Source organism: Schistocerca cancellata, chromosome 8 (genome assembly GCF_023864275.1).
Source record: "Schistocerca cancellata isolate TAMUIC-IGC-003103 chromosome 8, iqSchCanc2.1, whole genome shotgun sequence".
Lineage (NCBI taxonomy): Eukaryota > Metazoa > Arthropoda > Insecta > Orthoptera > Acrididae > Schistocerca > Schistocerca cancellata.
In genome coordinates, this window is record NC_064633.1 from 464,106,785 (window position 1) to 464,124,534 (window position 17,750).

At 43.8% G+C, this 17,750-nt stretch overlaps 1 protein-coding gene across 1 annotated transcript in view; it reads left to right on the forward strand.

Annotated features, from left to right (window-relative positions):
- Window positions 1–17,750, forward strand: part of LOC126095633 (A disintegrin and metalloproteinase with thrombospondin motifs 12-like) — a 318,265-nt gene that overhangs the window by 18,962 nt on the left and 281,553 nt on the right. The window contains exon 2 of the mRNA XM_049910397.1: window positions 9,564–9,660. Within this exon, the coding sequence (XP_049766354.1) occupies window positions 9,564–9,660 (97 nt within the window). The remainder of the gene's footprint in view (window positions 1–9,563; window positions 9,661–17,750) is intronic.

The window sequence follows — 17,750 nt, forward strand, 5'->3', positions numbered from 1 at the left end:
TTTTTAATCGAGAAACCAAATGCGTGTAGCAATATTACAATATTTCTTATTTAATTAAATATTTGTGAAAAACAAATTTCAAGAGAGTACAACGTTATAGATATATATATTTTCACAACATCCTCTAAAGTCCTACGGCATTAGGTTCAACTCGTCTTACGCCTAAAGAAAGAGTAAGACGTATGTTGAAAAGAAAAGCAGGTATTACCCACCCCCGCCTGTAACTTGTCGACCTTCCACTTTATTGGCCCTCGAGAAGAGTGAGGTTTAAAAGATCATCACTTAAACCACTACTTCTAACAGGACAGCAGCCATATGGAAGTTAATTTTGTGAAGGATGTGAGGGATGCAGCGTTTGTTAGCAGGGGTTATTGAATATTGTTTGTCATGTATCTGATTACTGATTAGTAATATTATACAGTTTTTAGGATTAACAAATTGTCTCTAAGCACCTAGTAAGTGACTAAACTATGCAGAAAATATATTCAGACTGTTACAATAAAAAAAGTTCATCGGTTTCTTTTACTTCTGAAGAAAAGAATTTTATTCGTGCAATGTATCTACACGTTCTTTTCCAAATCACAAAATGAAGATACGTTTTTGCTGTGGGTTTTTCAGCTGCTGCATCGTGATAGACCTATTATCGACTTCAAAATATCGCCATAACTGACAATAAAGGTAAACCTAAGTAATGAAATTAGGTGTTAACATAAATGTCCCAATTTTTTCTCTTTGAAATCTGGTCAGTCCATGCATTAAATTCATAAAAGGTTCGCTTCCAGTTTGGCAAGAAATCAAATATAACGCACCATTTCGCCAAATATTGATAAGGATAGCTTCTGATGTACAGTGGTATGTATTTTGATGCAGTTTTCTTTGGATGTGATTTCTTTTGGTCTCTCTACAAGATAAGAGCAGTTTTGAAGCTTTTTGATCAAATTCTGTAACCAACGACAAAAACAGACATCGCGGAGTCGCATTAGCGGAGTGAAGTTTGGGGGGAAATCACTTTAATACTGCATGACGACAATCCATCATCTTGAAAAATCTCGTCGTATAGTTATGCATTTTTTGTCTTCACGACGAGTCATTTACGAGAAGAAATTTGTGTTGTTGCACGTAGGGCTTCATGACAACAGTCAGCAATTTTTTGCTATAGGGCTGTTGAAAGTTCCCAGATTTTCACGAAGTAATGACGACATTTATATATTTTTTCGTGTAGTCATCCACCGTTTTTGGAATCCTCGCTCTTGTAAGCATACGTAGGCTGTTCGCAATAATTTTGAGGAAAGAGTTGCAGCATGTTGCGCATTATACGAGTGAATTACTTTGTTCACATTTATGTCTATTTGCAGTGAAAGTGACGTAATAACTGAAACAAAAAAAACTGAAATTCCGTCCTAGGGACTCGAATACATGACCCTCGGGTTTCCGTCCTCTACTTTTCCCGCTGCGGCAACCGCTGCATGGGAGCTACGTTCACATAAATTGCTCATGCCACGATCAACCTGCGCCAAAAATGGTATCGGTAAAAACGGAACCCTTAAAGGATCACTTTGTTATCCATCTGTCTGTCTTTTAAAAACCCTTTTCCTCAGGAAAGGATGGACATATAAAGGTGAAATTTGTGTCACATACGGTCCCCTGGTGGGGTAAGAAAAGTGAAGCTTCTAACTCAAATCAAAAGACGCAACGATTTATGTCAAATATTTTGATACTCACAAAATCACTTATCAAAACCTAAAGGGTACTTCCCGTTGAACTAGAATCACGAAATTCGGCAAGAAACAAGTTTTAATAATAAACGTAAAGGAAAAAATATGAAAAGTGTAAATTTGTAATTACATCAGATGAAAACTTTTCTCATTTTTTGTCTGATTGTCTGTCTCTCCGTGTGTTAAGGCCCATTTTTCTCGGGAACGGGTAGACTTATCAAATTGAAATTTACGTCACACTTTAAGGTCCATGCTCCTGTGGCGGTGCAAAAATCCGAACCTAAGTTGATAAAATTAAAAGATACGACCATTTAAGCATGTCACATACTTTGATACTCGCAAATTCACTCATCAAAACCTACAGGGCTCTTCCCGTTGACTTAGAAGCACGAAATTTGGCAAGAAGTAATGTTTAAGAGTATATGTAAAGTAAAAAATCCGAAAAGTGTTAATCTGTAATTACATCACACGAAAAAATTGTCTTTGGTTATCTGTCTTCAAACTTAAAATGAAAACATTCCCGCAACCAATATCTTGTCAGTACTGATAACAGGCAAAAATCGTCGAGATCCCGATTCACAGGATGGACGAGCTGTCCATGTATACAGCTAAGTTTGTACGGAACACTAAGCGCGCGAGTACTACTTACACCTGGACATTTCTTTTTCTTTATTTTTCGTAAACGATCGGCCATCTGGAGGTTCCACTTTTGTCACTTTAATTTCTGGATGAAACCATATGCGTATACCACACATTTGGACGAAGTCTGTAACGAGGAGCAGGCACGGTCGCCATGTAAGACGGAGCCGCGTGGATGGTGAGTGAGGAGGAGGGACTACTGCGGACTGCGGACGAAGTGCCCTAGTGAAGGGGTTATAGAGGGGCTTCCTCGTGGAGACACGCACTGCCCCGGCTGCTCCCCTGACCGACGAGACGCCAGCTTTCACGCTCCACTGTAACAAAGGCGGCGCGCGGGCCGCTCGATTTAATTAAGATAGGCCGTCTCCATTGTTGGCGTTTCCCACGGAACGTTCGCTCAGGTGCGGCGTGACGTCAGCCCAGGTGCGGTGCGGTACGGCGCGGCGCGGCGCGCGCGACCACCAAATTAACGCCAACGGCCGCACAGAATCGGGAACGCACCGGCTCACCTCGCCGCGTCCGGTTCAGACACACTGGCGCTCGCCTGGCCCGGTTACGTGTTGCGTGGAATACTGCGCACCCCTGTCAACACGTTCGTCAACAGTCCGCTGGGTTTATAAGCACAACGGCCAAAAAAATAGCCAGACGCAGGTATATACAATATTTCTTGACATACGATAAGCATTTAACTTATAAGAAGTACCTACTCATATTCACTTTTTAAAAACTTAAATTTATTTAGCCCACATTTAGAGCCGAATGTCATGTGCGAAAGGAGACGTGGGTGTTTTATGTTCAGGTCAAGAGAGCAAAGGACCCCAAAAGTTTGAAAACCATTACTGTAACAAACTGAAATTCTTGTGCACATTTCTTTCTCGTCATATTCCAATGTGGATGTTTTTATATTTCTTGCAAATCGTTGTCGGCGTAGTACAATAAACCCAAAGCGAATAAAAAGAATATGAAAATCAGTTGGTGCTGCATACATAGCTTAATTAAAGTCCCTATAGATATTATTTAAAACTATACGCAGTATCAGAATATATCTAGATTCTAGAAATTACAATGAAATGAATACCCCAGCTGCATACAGGCGTTGATATACGCCAACAGTTGAACATTTGAGTTCAGACCGGGCCTCGAACCCGGGATCTACTGCTTACATGGCAGACGATCTATACACCTGAGCCACCGAGGACACAGAGGATAGTGCGACTGCAGGGACTTATCTCTGGCACGCCTTCCGTGAGACCCACATTCCCAACTTATTGTCCCGCACTATATTCATAATACCCCTGCCCATTATACTCAACCGAGCGAAGTGGCGCAGTGGTTAGACACTGGACTCGCATTCGGGAGGACGACGGTTCAATCCCGCGTCCGGCCATCCTAATTTAGGTTTTCCGTGATTTCCCTAAATCACTCCAGGCAAATGCCGGGATGGTTCCTCTGAAAGGGCACGGCCGACTTCCTTCCCCATTCTTCCCTAAACCGATGAGACCGACGACCACGCTGTCTGGTCTCCTTCCCCAAACCAACCAACCATTATACTCATTAATCGCGGCTTTTTGCCGATTCCCGTAAGAGTTCGGGCACTGTTCGTGCGTCCGCACAGAAGAAGATGGTCAAATGGCCGGTGAACCTTATATAAGATACAACGTGGAGTGTATTGCAGACAAACATATCAGTGCAGTAATGTGTCACGCGCTCGTCGTATGTCAAGATTAGATTAAATTTAATACTTGCAACCCAAAGGAGTAGGGGAAGTGACGCATATTTTTCAAGAAATGTACCGAGCCATAGGAGCCTGCGGTTACTTGGGCGAGGGTTGTAACAGGTTATATTCTTCTTAATTTTTATCTCTGCAGATGTTCCCTCCATGCCAGTTTTCGGGTTAGATACCGTCATTTATTTCTGGAGTTGTAAATGCAGATGACGGATATTATTTCAGAGGACGTGACCCGTCTCTGAAATTCTACTTGCTATATGTTTTCTATAAAATTTGTCGTTCATAAAACTGATGGGCAATCCCTGACGAGGTCTAAATCTACGTGTTTCGGAATGCTGCAAAATTTTTCACGGAGTTTTCTTTAAAAATCCGTGGTAGAGAAGTATTCTGGGAGCTGCTGCGGAACACAGGCCTCCACTGTAGGAACACGATGACGCATGCCTCCACACTCGCAAACCGGGGAGTGAAATACGTCTTGTCTCTCGGCGCTCGCGAATTCGTTGCGGGCAAGCGGCGAGAAATCTCCCGACGAAAGGACGTCTGGATCCGCTGCTAGAGCAAGGCTGCTGGCAAGGGAACCCAGAACTATTCTAAGAAAAGGTTTTGACAGTCGCCGAGTGTTGACAATATCCACAAACAAAAGAGTTATTCAGAGGTCGACACGTAAATCAAATCGTGTTGCAAGAAAATGTAATATTGGCAGCAGCTGCATAACGTAGAAATCCAGTTTGCACCTATCTCCAGTCGTCTACCAACTACGTTTTTTCAGCATTTCTGTGACACATTCCCATGAGTCAAACATTTGACCATACGTGCTGCCTTATTTTACGAGGCGCGTTCAAAAAATTTCCGTTCGTAAGCCGTGTGGTACAGAATCGAAATGCCAATCAGGCAAAATCACCGTGAGCATTTCGGCAGTCGTCCCACCGAAGCACCAGGATGAAGACAACAATTTTTTTTAAATTCCGTGTCCTGCTGTGTGAGGAAGTCCGTAAATGTCTGCTGCCTATTCTCATCAGACAGGAATCGTCGATCCTTCAAGACCGTTTTTAAGTGACCGAAGGCGTGATAATCGCAAGGGGAGATGTCAGGGCTGTAGAACGGGTGCTCCAATGTCTCCCACTTGAGTTCGCGTAACTTTTGCGTTACTGAATTTGCGATGTTGGGTTGTGCGTTGTCATGAAGCAGCAGCACATCTTGGCGCTGCTTTCCGCAACGTTAGTTTTCGACAGGTATGTCGCTCCATACACGGTCTTCATTCCTCGTTGGATGTTTACCGGTGTTTGTCGTTTTCCAACCAAGAAAAGAATAACATAAGTGCTGTGAGTCCTACATACTTGTGTAATATACTAGAGTGTGTGCCACGAGGCCTTTTTATTCTTTCTCCTTTGCAGGCTGATTACATTACCCTACTATTCCACCAATGAACAAAAATCTGCCCCCTGCTTTACTTGCGACTGGGCGTATGTGATCGTTCCGCTTCGTATCCTTACATATTGTTACACACAGGTGTTTGTATGAATTGACCGATTCCACATTGATGTTTTAGCCACGTGATACTGTGGTGCTTATTTTTTTTTTTTTTTTACACACACAAAGATACGCATACAAACAGAACAGAAATGAATGGACGTCACTTTTCAGCATATATATTGTGCTTCGTTAGATTGGCAAATGTACGTAAACAAACCAAGCAGGATGAGAAATAAAGTGAACGCACTATGGTTACGTCTTTAAATTACAGTTTTCAGTAAAATATCTACAACTAGTGATAGAAGACTAGTAGTGTTCCACAGTAATTAAGGCAAACAATACGACAATCGTGAAGAAGAAAGTTCCTAACGAGTAAACGTACTTACATTTCGTAAGTGAAGTGACAGCGAGCTTCAGAAGTTGGCCAGATGAGAGGAAACCCAGATGCCAACCAAAAACGCGAGGAAATGTAACTCATCACTTATTTAAGTAAGAAACAAGACGTGAACAGTTTTATGATGTGCAGATATCGCATATCGAAGCAGAACTGTATATTTCTAGATTACACTGAAGATGAATTACATTAATAAGCGATACGCGTGTGGAAGAAATAAAATATATCGCAGCAAAAAATAGGTGGTTTTTATTTACAAAACGAACATTGATGATGGCCACGCATACAAACTTGTTAAAAAATGTACTAATTCATATTGCAAAACATTAGTCTTAGAAGTCACTCAACTCCCAAAGCGAGTTGACATCTCCATGCCACCTCTGATCTGGTATCCAGATACATTGTGGCCTTGTCGATATCTGTACCCTTACAAAGTTTAGCTGATACATTGGACGGGTTACTCCTGTAATCTATACAGACCTGAGAATGGATCAGGTAGTAGTAGTTCGTGTGACTAGGGCCTGTCGTCGGATAGACCGTTCGCCGGGTGCAAGTCTTTCGATTTGACGCCACTTCGGCGACTTGCGCGTCGATGGGGATGAAATGATGATAATTAGGACAACACGACACACAGTCCTTGAGCAGAGAAAATCTCCGACCCAGCCGGGAATCGAACCCCGGCCCTTAGGATTGACATTCTGTCGCGCTGACCACTCAGTGGCGGACGTGGTTCAGATGAAAGACAACCGGTTATCCTAGTAAAAATATTTAAGAAAACAAAGCAAATCTATATAGACAGACCTTCCCGGAAGACAACGAACAATAATAGTACGTCGCTTCCGGGATTTGAGGAGAGGCGCCAGCGCCAGATCGAATCCGCCCGTCGGAGTAACGATGACGGTCGGTGTGCCAGCCAGCTTGGATGTAGTTTTTAGGTGGTTTCCCACATCCGACTAAGTGAACTGCGGGCTGGTAGCCACGACACGACCTGCCTCAGTGGCACTATTCGCAAACATTTAGAAAAACATTCGTACACGTTGAAGTAGAATAACACTAGAGAACTTGTGTCCAAAAGGAGGCAGTGGGGGGGGGGGGGGGGGCGCAAGGGGTGTCGACACGAAGGGCTGATTACGAATCCGATGTCGGAATTACAAAATTCAAAATCGTGGGACCAATTTGGCGGGTCAAAAATTATAAATTTAGCGTATTCGAGTAAAATTTCGGGTACAAGGCTTTTTGAGGACGCTGATAACGAATGAGAAGTCGAAATTGCCGTATTGAAATTTTCTATTCGAATTTTATATTCGTCAATCTAAATTGTAGTCACATTCGTCGCTTGTGTCATTATCCCTATGAAAAGGGTCGCTGTCGTGTTGTCCATAGCGAGATGGTCCGAAAAGCAGATCTTTTACATCAGGTGGGATCTGTTTATTTTCTTCGACTGTCATTTTCTAAAATTTCGTGATGAGTGAGTCTGAAGATGCCAAAGCCGATGGAAAAGTCTTACATCGTTTTCAAGCGGAAATATTTGCGTGTAAAATTTTCTTGATAATGACGAATATTCTGGTTCTGAGCTTTCTGCGCATCTTCAGTTAGCCGACCAATCGGCAACGGAGCAGCTGCGATTATGGTACATCCGTAGATCAAAACTTGTGGAATGATGCCGGCATCGGACGTTATTGCAGAATAGAGCGCTCTATCGTATGACATTGCCGCACCATGGAAAAATGACCGTCCAGTAAATTGCTCACGGAATTCATTATCTATATTATTAAGATAGTAGGTGAACCATTTACAAAATCTGAGCCACGCAGAGGAAATTTTATAGCCAATGATTTCGGATAATCTCGGTTGTATGTTAGTTTTACACCAGTTAAAAATGCCATAAACATACCTTCTAGAGTGCTGCCTATCTTAAGAGGGCTATTAAGAAATCGATATCTCCTAGATCACGAAATGGAAACCACAATGACAATCAAAAATGTTTTATTCGCAACAGTTAGCTACACCTTCCAGCTACTTGTCTACATGGTCGCCACTCCAATTGAGACACCTGTCGTAGCCTTGTACCAACTTTCCAATACCCTCGTCACACAAGGCAGCCGCCTCTGCTTTCCTCCATGTCTCTAAGCTGATCTGCAGCTTCTTGTCTGTACCAAGCCCCTGCAGTGTGCAGCCGAGAATTGTCGAGAAGAAGGAGATGCGTGACAGTTACGTTGTGTGGGTTGCATCAAATGAGGCAAAATCTCTCACAGGTGCCCATATTTGTCGGGGGACACAATTTCTAAGCATCTTTACATGCTCACTGCGCCCTCAGAACTGGAAAGAGCAACGTGACGCGATTGGCGTACATACTGGAGACTCTGTCCAACACGTCTGTGCAATATGATATCGCAGTGCCAGTGTTATTCCCAATCACGATGCCATTGAACATGCATGCATGTCCGAAGGAACACTGCATCATAATTCGGAATAAGCCATGTATTGCAATATCGTGTTTATCCACCGACACCGGGCAAGCGACATTCAAGTAATATGTCCGCCTGTACGTGAATATACATAATGGATAAGCGAGTACAGGTTGTAGACACACGGTTGAAGAGAAACAGAAGTTTGGTTCTTGTCATGAGTAGTGCTCGGATAGCCTAACTGTCAGGCAATTGCTAGCGATAAGCAAGATAGCAGAGTTCGAGTCTCAGTCTGGCACAAATTTTCACTGTGAAATGACAATGAAATGAATACCCTTAGCTGCATTCAGGCGTTGGTATAAGTCAACGGGGACAGTTGAAAATGTGTTCTCCAACCGGGACTCGAACCCGGGATCTCCTGCTTACATGGCATCCATCTGAGCCACAGAGGATACAGAGGATAGTACGACTGCAGGGATTTATCTCTGGGGACGCCTCCCGTGAGACCCACATTCGCAACTTATGGTCCCGCACTATATTCATAGTGGCCCTGCCCATTATACTCTATATATATATATATATATATATATATATATATATATATATAATTTTCACTGTCGTCATTGCGTTATACAGATTACAGGTGCCCGTATTCAGAACTGCGACTACATTTCATGTACATCTATGCAAAAGTTCATCGGATTTTACACTGCGGTTTCCATTTTGCGATCTATCGAACGTTACTCTCCGAACAGCCCTCGTATTTTATCCTAACAACTGGGCTGGACTACTCTCATATATTAAACATATATCGACTTATGACTGCGATGCCACCGCAGCATTGGGAAAGCATGCACCATTGCAGTCTACACGAGACTTTGTGGGACATGAGTCGGAACGCGCACATTTTTCTGTTTGTATTCTATCCAGGTTTTGAAGCTAGTTGCACCACTGTACTACCCCGTGAAGATATAGCAAAAGGAGCAAAAACAATCTACATAGCCAACTAAATCTGTTTTACAACAAGTAATTGCTAGATTTCTCTGGTGACAGTATGTCAACTTTTGCAGTGTTTAGACTCGTTGAATTGTTCGGTGTTCAGCTCACATATTTCCATGAGATAGCCTTAGCTCCAAGCAAAACTGTGTTCTTCCCGTTTGAGACAAAGAGTCGCCACTCACCAACACACTGTGTATGTGTTGCAGGCGGGCCTGGTGCGGACGGAGCACGGCGAGTTCTGGGTGGAGCCAGCGCAGGGGTCGACGCCGTCGGAGACGCAGCCTCAGCCGCACGTGGTCACCCGCCGGGAGTCGACCACTCACCACCATCTCCACCACCAGCACGACCACGACCAGGGGAGCGATCACGACCACGCGGGCGGCGGTCGCGGCAGGCGCAACAAGCGGCGCGCCCATCGGGAGCGCAACTGCGGCACCAAGCGTCAGTATTCCACACCACGCCGTTACTGCCTAGCTATGAAGGGGGCGTCGACTGTTGCTTTGAAGGTTTTCTTGACATAGGTATTTCTTGGCGTAGATAATACTACACCGAAAATACATACAGTATCTGATTAAAAGTCCCCGGACCCCCTAAGTAAAGCAGAACTGACTACCAGATGTCACAACAGGCGGACCCGCAAATATATATCTTTTGTAGCGCAGACGCTGAGAATTGTTGAGGGAGAGAGTTGACGAGAGTCGTAAGGTAGGCCTCCAGCCTCCAGCAGAGATGTGGAGCCATGCCGACTCCAGTGGCCAGTTGCGCTATGTTTCTCGGTTGAGGATCCATGGCACGTTCAGCCCGATCGAAGTGGTCTCACAGATTCTCGATGAAACTGGCTGGTAGGTACTCAGAGAGTGCACAGGATAAGGTTACGATTGTGGATGGGGCCGTAAACAGTTACTGTGAGTTGCACAGTCAAAAACACAACTTTATTTTCCTAATAACCACTCATTTACATATTTCTTTAAAAGATCACAATTAGACAATACGGCTGAAGGCCTAGTTGAAGAAAACTTGAGATGCTTTCTGGGCTAATGGCCCAAAACCACACCCCAAACAAGAATGGCTGACGGCCTTGCTTAGAAATCAAAAGCAATTAAAAATAGAGGGTAAAATGTTTAAAAAAAACATGCAATTAAAAACAATTAGCGGCTGAAGGCCTACACTAGACGTCTGAAGGACAGCGATAATTAAAACACATTAATAAACAAATTTTTCTAGCCAAAACATTTCTTTTTAAACTTACAATAGAATGGCCGAAAGCCTAATTAATGAAATATTAACCCATTGCACTGCTGAAGGCCACAAACAAATTTGAAACAACGGCTGAAGGCCTGAACAACAAGTCTGACAAACAATTTAAAATAAACCCCTTCCTTCTTATAAAAAAAATTCTTTAAAGAATACACACGGCTGAAGGCCTTGTTAAAAGGGGTTCACGTAAATCATCGGCTGAAGGCCACATATAACACATCGAGCAACTAACGGCTTAGGGCCTGGATTACAAACAATTTCAGACAGAACAAATTTTAAGGAAAAAATATTTTTTTAAAATAAAATCAGTCTTCAAAATTTTAATTTAACACGGCTGTGACCTTCATGTAAAATTTAAAAAGAACTGAATTAATACACGGCCGAAGGCCTCGCACAATACTTCAAACTAAAATGAAAACCACAATCTAAAACAAACAGAACAAGTGGTGCTCAGAAGTGTTCCAAGGGTCGACCTGAGATGGTAGCTCAAACGTGCGGTCAGGTGAGACAGGCAGCCGAGAGTTGAAGTTAAATAATCGGATGGCAACCCTAACTAGGGACGGCCCAAGGACCGACCAACAATTTAACCAATTCTCTTCCGTCCGACCAACGGCACAACGATGGAAAATATCGGCCGAGGACGAGGATAGGAACAGCACTACGTCTTCAGAAATTGGCGTCTAAAAACAACCAAAGGAACAATAGCCATTCTAAGCAAAATGTGAACCAAACAACTTAAAAGGAGGTCGAACTACACGCCGTGCCAGGTAGCATCAACGTGACTAGGAAAGGCACACTGCCGGAAAACTAGGCTAACGACCAGGGCAGGTAACTGGGGCGTTAACGGCCACAGGGCAGAAAATACCGCTAGTGCACTTCACTGGCAAGTAACAGTCAATTTAATAATTAATCACAGTATAGGAAGACGGCTGCAAGATTTTGCCGACTCCAACACCCCATACGTTGCTGCTAGCCCGATCGGCCCAGGGAGCAACTTCCCGCCAATGAACGAAGAGATGTCACAATAGTTGAGGTTTCATAACAGGTTAACTAATCACTCAACTTCAGCGTCCAGGTTCGGTGGGCAACGAACTTGGTCGCTCTCGCAGCTAGCGCCTCACGATCCGACAGCACATGCACGCCGCCAGTGGTTCCAGCCTGGCCGCGCCACGGAGACTTCCTCACTGCTCCGTCCCAACCAACTGACCACCACACACACCACCACCCCCACACCAAAGATAGTACGACAGTACTAGTACTGATAAGCGCTGCTGCTGCCACTCAAGGAGGCAAGCCAGAAACTTCGTTACGCCAGTAAGTAAGGAAGAAACAAGACGCCACTCAAAGTGTCAAAATGCCAAAGAACAAACGGCATGAACGTGAACCGCACACAGCTCACTCGATTGCATTTTAAGCCGGGGAGTTTAGTGGCCACGTGAGTACGGGAAACTCATGTTGGTGCTCTTCGAATCACGCACGTACACTGCGAGCTGTCCTGCTGGTAGATGCCATTGAGCCGACGTAGGGGAGTACATGGTCCCCAAGGATAGATGCATACTTGTATTGATCCATTGTACCATCCAGAATCATTCTATCAACCAGAGAATGCCACGACAACATACATTCCCCAGACCATAACACTCCCACCCCAGCCTTCGTCGCCGATGGACAGCAGTCAGCATGGGTGCATGAACCAGGCGCCTACTGTGGAGGCTGGTAAACGGTAACGTTCGCTTAACGGTCGTTGAGGAGACATTGTTGGTAGCGCCCTGGTTCGTCTAGGTGGTCGGTTGCTCAACAGCTGCACGTATACGAGGGCTATTCAGAAAGTAGGGAACGTTTCCGTCTGACGCCAATAGGCGCACGGCGATCGCGTATATTTTGGTATGTGCGTGCTCGGCAGCTCAGTCGGCAACCACCTGTGACAGCGGGAACGTCTCTGCGCGTCTGGTTTTTTCGTCATTCGAATTTTAAATGTGCGCTGCAATCGAAAATTCCACCAGTTGTGAGGTGCGATCTGTGATACGGTTTTTAATGGCAAAACCTACAGAAATTTATCATGAACTGTGTGAAGTGTACGGAAACGACGTAATGAGTGAATGTTCCGTCCGGAAATGGCGCATTCGGTTTAAAAACGGCCGAACTAACGTTCATGGTGAAGAGAAGAGTGGACGCCCGAGCATTGTGACTACGATCTTGTCGCTAAAGTTGATGAAACGATTCGTGAAAACCGTCGCTTCACAATAACGGAGCTTGCGCTTTCTTTTCCACAAGTTTCACGGACTTTTTTGTATGAAATTGTCCCTCAAACGCTAGGCTACCACAAATTTTGTGCACAATGGGTGCCCAAAATTCTTACAGAGCACCATAAAGAAGAGCGAATGGGCAATGTTGACATTTCTGGAGGCCTACCACAAACATGATGATTCATTCATTACTCGATCGAATCGTAACCGGTGACAAGATTTGGGTGAAACACGTCAATTGCGAGACAAAATTACAGTCCATGGAGTGGGGACACGCAAGGTCCCCACACCCCAAAAAAAATCAAGAAAATGTTTGCAAACCTTGTCAGCAAGGAAGTTGATGGTGACAGTGTTTTGGGATAGGCAAGATGTGCTTCTTATTGATTTTCTCGAACGTGGAGCAACCATAAATTCTGTCCGGTACTGTCAAATTTTGCACAGCCTTAGAAGACCAGTTCAAAACAAACGCCGAGGAAAGCTGACCTCCAAAATTTTCTTTTTGCACGACTACACCCGACCTCACACCTCAAACCGCACTAAAGAACTCCTTAATTCATTCAAATGGGAAATTTTTCGCTTATCCGCCCTACAGCCCTATCTTGCACCAAGCGACTTCCACTTGTTTCCCAAGATGAAGAATTTTACTACGAAGGTATTTCAAATCTTATGATAAATGCCTCAATGTGTTTGGTGACTATGTGGAAAAGTAGTATGTCAGTCGCTCTTTCAGATGTATATAATAAAATATATTTCTTGTACTTAGTTCTTTTTAATGCCAAAACCTTCCCTACTTTCTGAATAGCCCTCTTATTTGCCCGCGCACCTCTCCGTAGCGTTCCTTCACCCCCTGTCATCTATGGCCAGTGGTGCACGATGCACTATAACCACGGCGGTATGTGAACAGTTTACAAACTTAGCGGTTTCGTAAATGCTTCCACCGTTGGCCCGAAAGCCAATGATCATGCCCTGTTGGAAGTCACATAAAACGCCCCGTTTCCCTATTACGGAAGGCGATTGCACTGTTCTCTGCGTCCCCACTCCTCCATCGTCCCTGAAAATTTGTAAGGTCGTCGCAGAATCACCCAGTACAGCTGAACTTAACTCACACTTAGCAGTCAGGTATATAGGAGGAGAATCGGTGGTGTCTGATTTGTAAATTTAACGTTATTCACTTTGTGAATCCAGACAAGGATGTATAGAATCTCTTTAACCATATCCACTCGAAAGTCAAAATTCAAAACGTAATTATTATTAACTTTACTGGCCACAATAGAATAGCTGAGTCGTTCAACGTTCGGTTTTTCTTTGAAGGTTGTACTGTTCGGGTCTTCATTTTTTTCGATCATAATTTTCTCAATTAGTCTGAAATCTCTACAGCCCTTCTATGTGTCATTAATGCTGAAAGTTTGTGGTTCTTAGCAAGAGTTTTAATTTTATCTTTGTTCTTTCCATGTGTTAACACTGGTCCAACATCTTTAAGATCTTGCTAAATTTCTCGGATCCATCGCCCTCCTATTTTCTTTGCAAGATTTCTCGTCACAAGTTGTATAATCCCGTCTTCTTGTACACGCAAGATGGGAAAAAAATGAGAGATTCTTTTCTTCTTCTTGGCTAGCGGCTGGATTAGTCCCTCGACAGACAGATACGTTGGGAAGAATTCTCCAGACTCCTTTGATACAAAATGTTTTCATCAAAACGTAGTAACTAAGAAACAACAGAAGATTTTTGCTTGAAACAACCTTCTCTGACAAGTGTAACCTTTGATCCATCTAAAAATGAGGAAAAGTGAAATTCGATTTTTTTACAATAGTTCGAGGTTAATTCCACCTCAAAAGCGAATGGCGAAACGCTCCGTCTGATAACGAGACGGATGATATCATTCCCTATCTTCTTCCAATGCGAACTTACTCTCGTCAATGACCCGTCATCGATGGGCTTTGGGGTAAGGTGGGGTAAATGAATCATTTCAACTTTCTGGGCCCCAAAGGGATGATGAATATTTTATTGCGCATATTAAATTGTAATGGTGAATAGTTTTATATGATCAATTCTTCTTCATTGTAAATAGCAAAACCTGAAACATGAGGCTATTTGCGTCCTGAACGGGGCTACGCGAATAATTGAAAACTGTCATAGAGTTACAAACAGTATCGAATATTACATTTTTTAACCGTGCCAGTAGTTGTTACTCGGATTTCCCACATCAGAATTGGTTACGACCAGCAGCTCCATTACAGATTTTGTGAAACCACACGTTGCGTTTATCACATATGTTTCATTCCCCTTTCTTCACAGATCTAGGATGTTAATATTTGATACTGCACAAACCACAAGTTATGTTTTACATCTCTGACTCAGTTCACGTGTTGAAGAAGATGAATCCTTTTCTAAACTTGAAGGTTTCTCTTGACCACCAACCGCATTTCTGCAGTCCATAACCTTTCTTTGGGAGTTCTCAAAATTCAGTTTTCTCTTCCCTCTTATAAGCCTGAAATGATCTGGTGAAGTCAGACGACAAGCCAGATTTTTCTCTCTCCTCGTACGTGTGGTACCGATGCTTTTCGTTGAGGTTGGCAAAGTAAAAGGGAATGGTGATGATGATTGTGCTGAGTTCTGACTTTTCGAATTTCTTGGAGGATTAGGAAGAGTTGCAGGGCCTGGATTTACTTTTGAATCTGTGGTAACAGAGGGGAACTCATCAAGGTTCAAATGGTTCAAATGGCTCTGAGCACTATGGGACTTAACATCTATGGTCATCAGTCCCCTAGAACTTAGAACTACTTAAACCTAACTAACCTAAGGACAGCACACAACACCCAGCCATCACGAGGCAGAGAAAATCCCTGACCCCGCAGGGAATCGAACCCGGGAACCCGGGCGTGGGAAGCGAGAACGCTACCGCACGACCACGAGATGCGGGCTATGGACGAAGGAAGGAGTTTGCGTAATGGCATGTTGTTCGGATCGGAGGGGAAAATCCCATTGCACTCAAATCCCTTCCAAAAGATTTCCTTCATTAGTTCCACGTCTCCAAGCGACATCGAAAATTTTACGAAAAACAAATCTTGTAATGGCTGGCTCTGAGCACTATGGGACTTAACATCTGAGGTCATCAGTCCCCTGGAACTTAGAGCTACTTAAACCTAGCTAACCTAAGGACATCACACACATCCATGCCCGAGGCAGGATTCGAACCTGCGACCGTAGCGATCGAGCGGTTCCAGACTGCAGCGCCTAGAACCGCTCGGCCACACTGGTCGGCTCTTGCAATAAAGGCTGACTGTCGTTGTGTATAATTAGGCTACATAAATATTTTGATAAAGAGAAAATAATGCGTATTATATTCAGATTCAGAATGCCCACGAAGAATGATTCACATAGACCCGTTTCCTTGTTATTTTTTAAATGCAAGCAGTTGTTCAAATTTATATCAGATGTCGTTAGCTGTTCTGTTGACCGACCTTGTTGATGATAAACTGGTAGCGTAGAGGTTTATAATTACCACTCATGTATTTCCAAAACAGACCTAATTTTAAACAGACTTAATATTGAGTGGTGGATTGTTATAAGCTATACCGTCTTACCTCTTCTACGTCCTTCTGGATGATTAGTGTCTGTATTAAATTTGTTTGGAAAAAGCTCTTTACCGCTTGTGCACAACTTGTCTAGCAACGGTCCTGTAATATAATGGCGTCCGAGTTGCGGACGTAAGCTGAGCAATGAAATATTTTCTTATTTCTGTCCACATAGCCTCAAGAGCAGTGAAATATTTTCTTATTTCTATCCTACCCCATAATTCAGATAGCCCCGCCCTGTCTTAAACGTTTCATAAAATTAGAGAGGGTAGAATCACAGTTTTGCGTATGAGTATGTGACTCGTTGGATAACTGTACACGATGGTAGTGTTCCGTAGAATCGCACTGAGTATTGAGGACGCGCAAATGGTAAACTGCAAGCGCGCCAGCCAGTCGAGGTTCCGCAGATGCAGTCAACGTCCGGCGCTGTTTGCGCGCATGTAACATGCAGGCTCTAGACGACTGATACAATGTAGCAACTGCAGAGAGTGTTTATTTGCTCGGCCGCTGCCCGCTCTCCATAAACCACGTGCTCTCTTGTTTACCGCCGCCACGTGTCCCTGTGCTGCAGAGTCAGCAATCAATTGCAGCGAGGCGCCGGGGAGGAATCCCAGCCGCGCTGTCTTCGGGAGCTTAGTACGCTCCACAAACAGCTCTACTGTCCAGATCAAAGGAAGCGCGTACTCGCTTAACTTGCGCGGTATTTCTGCTTTCTGGAGCGGTAATCGTTTGCAAAACTGTGTGGCATCTCTGCACTAAACTTTCATTTCGGTCTTCAGATTTATGCCAGTGTGTCAAAAGGCTCGGTAACGGAATCTGTTCGGTAGGAATACTTAGTTTAACAAACGTATGGTGATTTAGGGGTGTTTGTGAGTAGCTAAAGCCGCTCAGCGTCCCCATTGTCAAGCCCAGATCTTGTGTTGTTGCTTACTAGCGAAGCTAGCTCTGGGCTGTAGGGAGTAACTAAAATGTTGTTGTTGTTGTCGTCTTCAATTCGAAGACTGATCTGATGCAGCTCTCCATGCTATTCTATCCTGTGCGAGCCCCTTCATCTCCGAATTACTACTACAACCTATATCCTTCAAGAATTTGTTTACTGTGTTCATCTCTTGGTCTCCCTCTAAGATTTTTACTCTCTACACTTCCCTGCCATACTAAACTGGTGACCCCTTGATGTCTCAGAATGCGTCCTGTCTACCGATCCCTTCTTTTGGTCAAGTTGTACCACAACTTTCTTGTCTTCCCAATTCTGTTCATTATCTCCTTATTATTTACGTGATCTACCCATCTAATTTTCAAAATTCTTCTGCAGCAC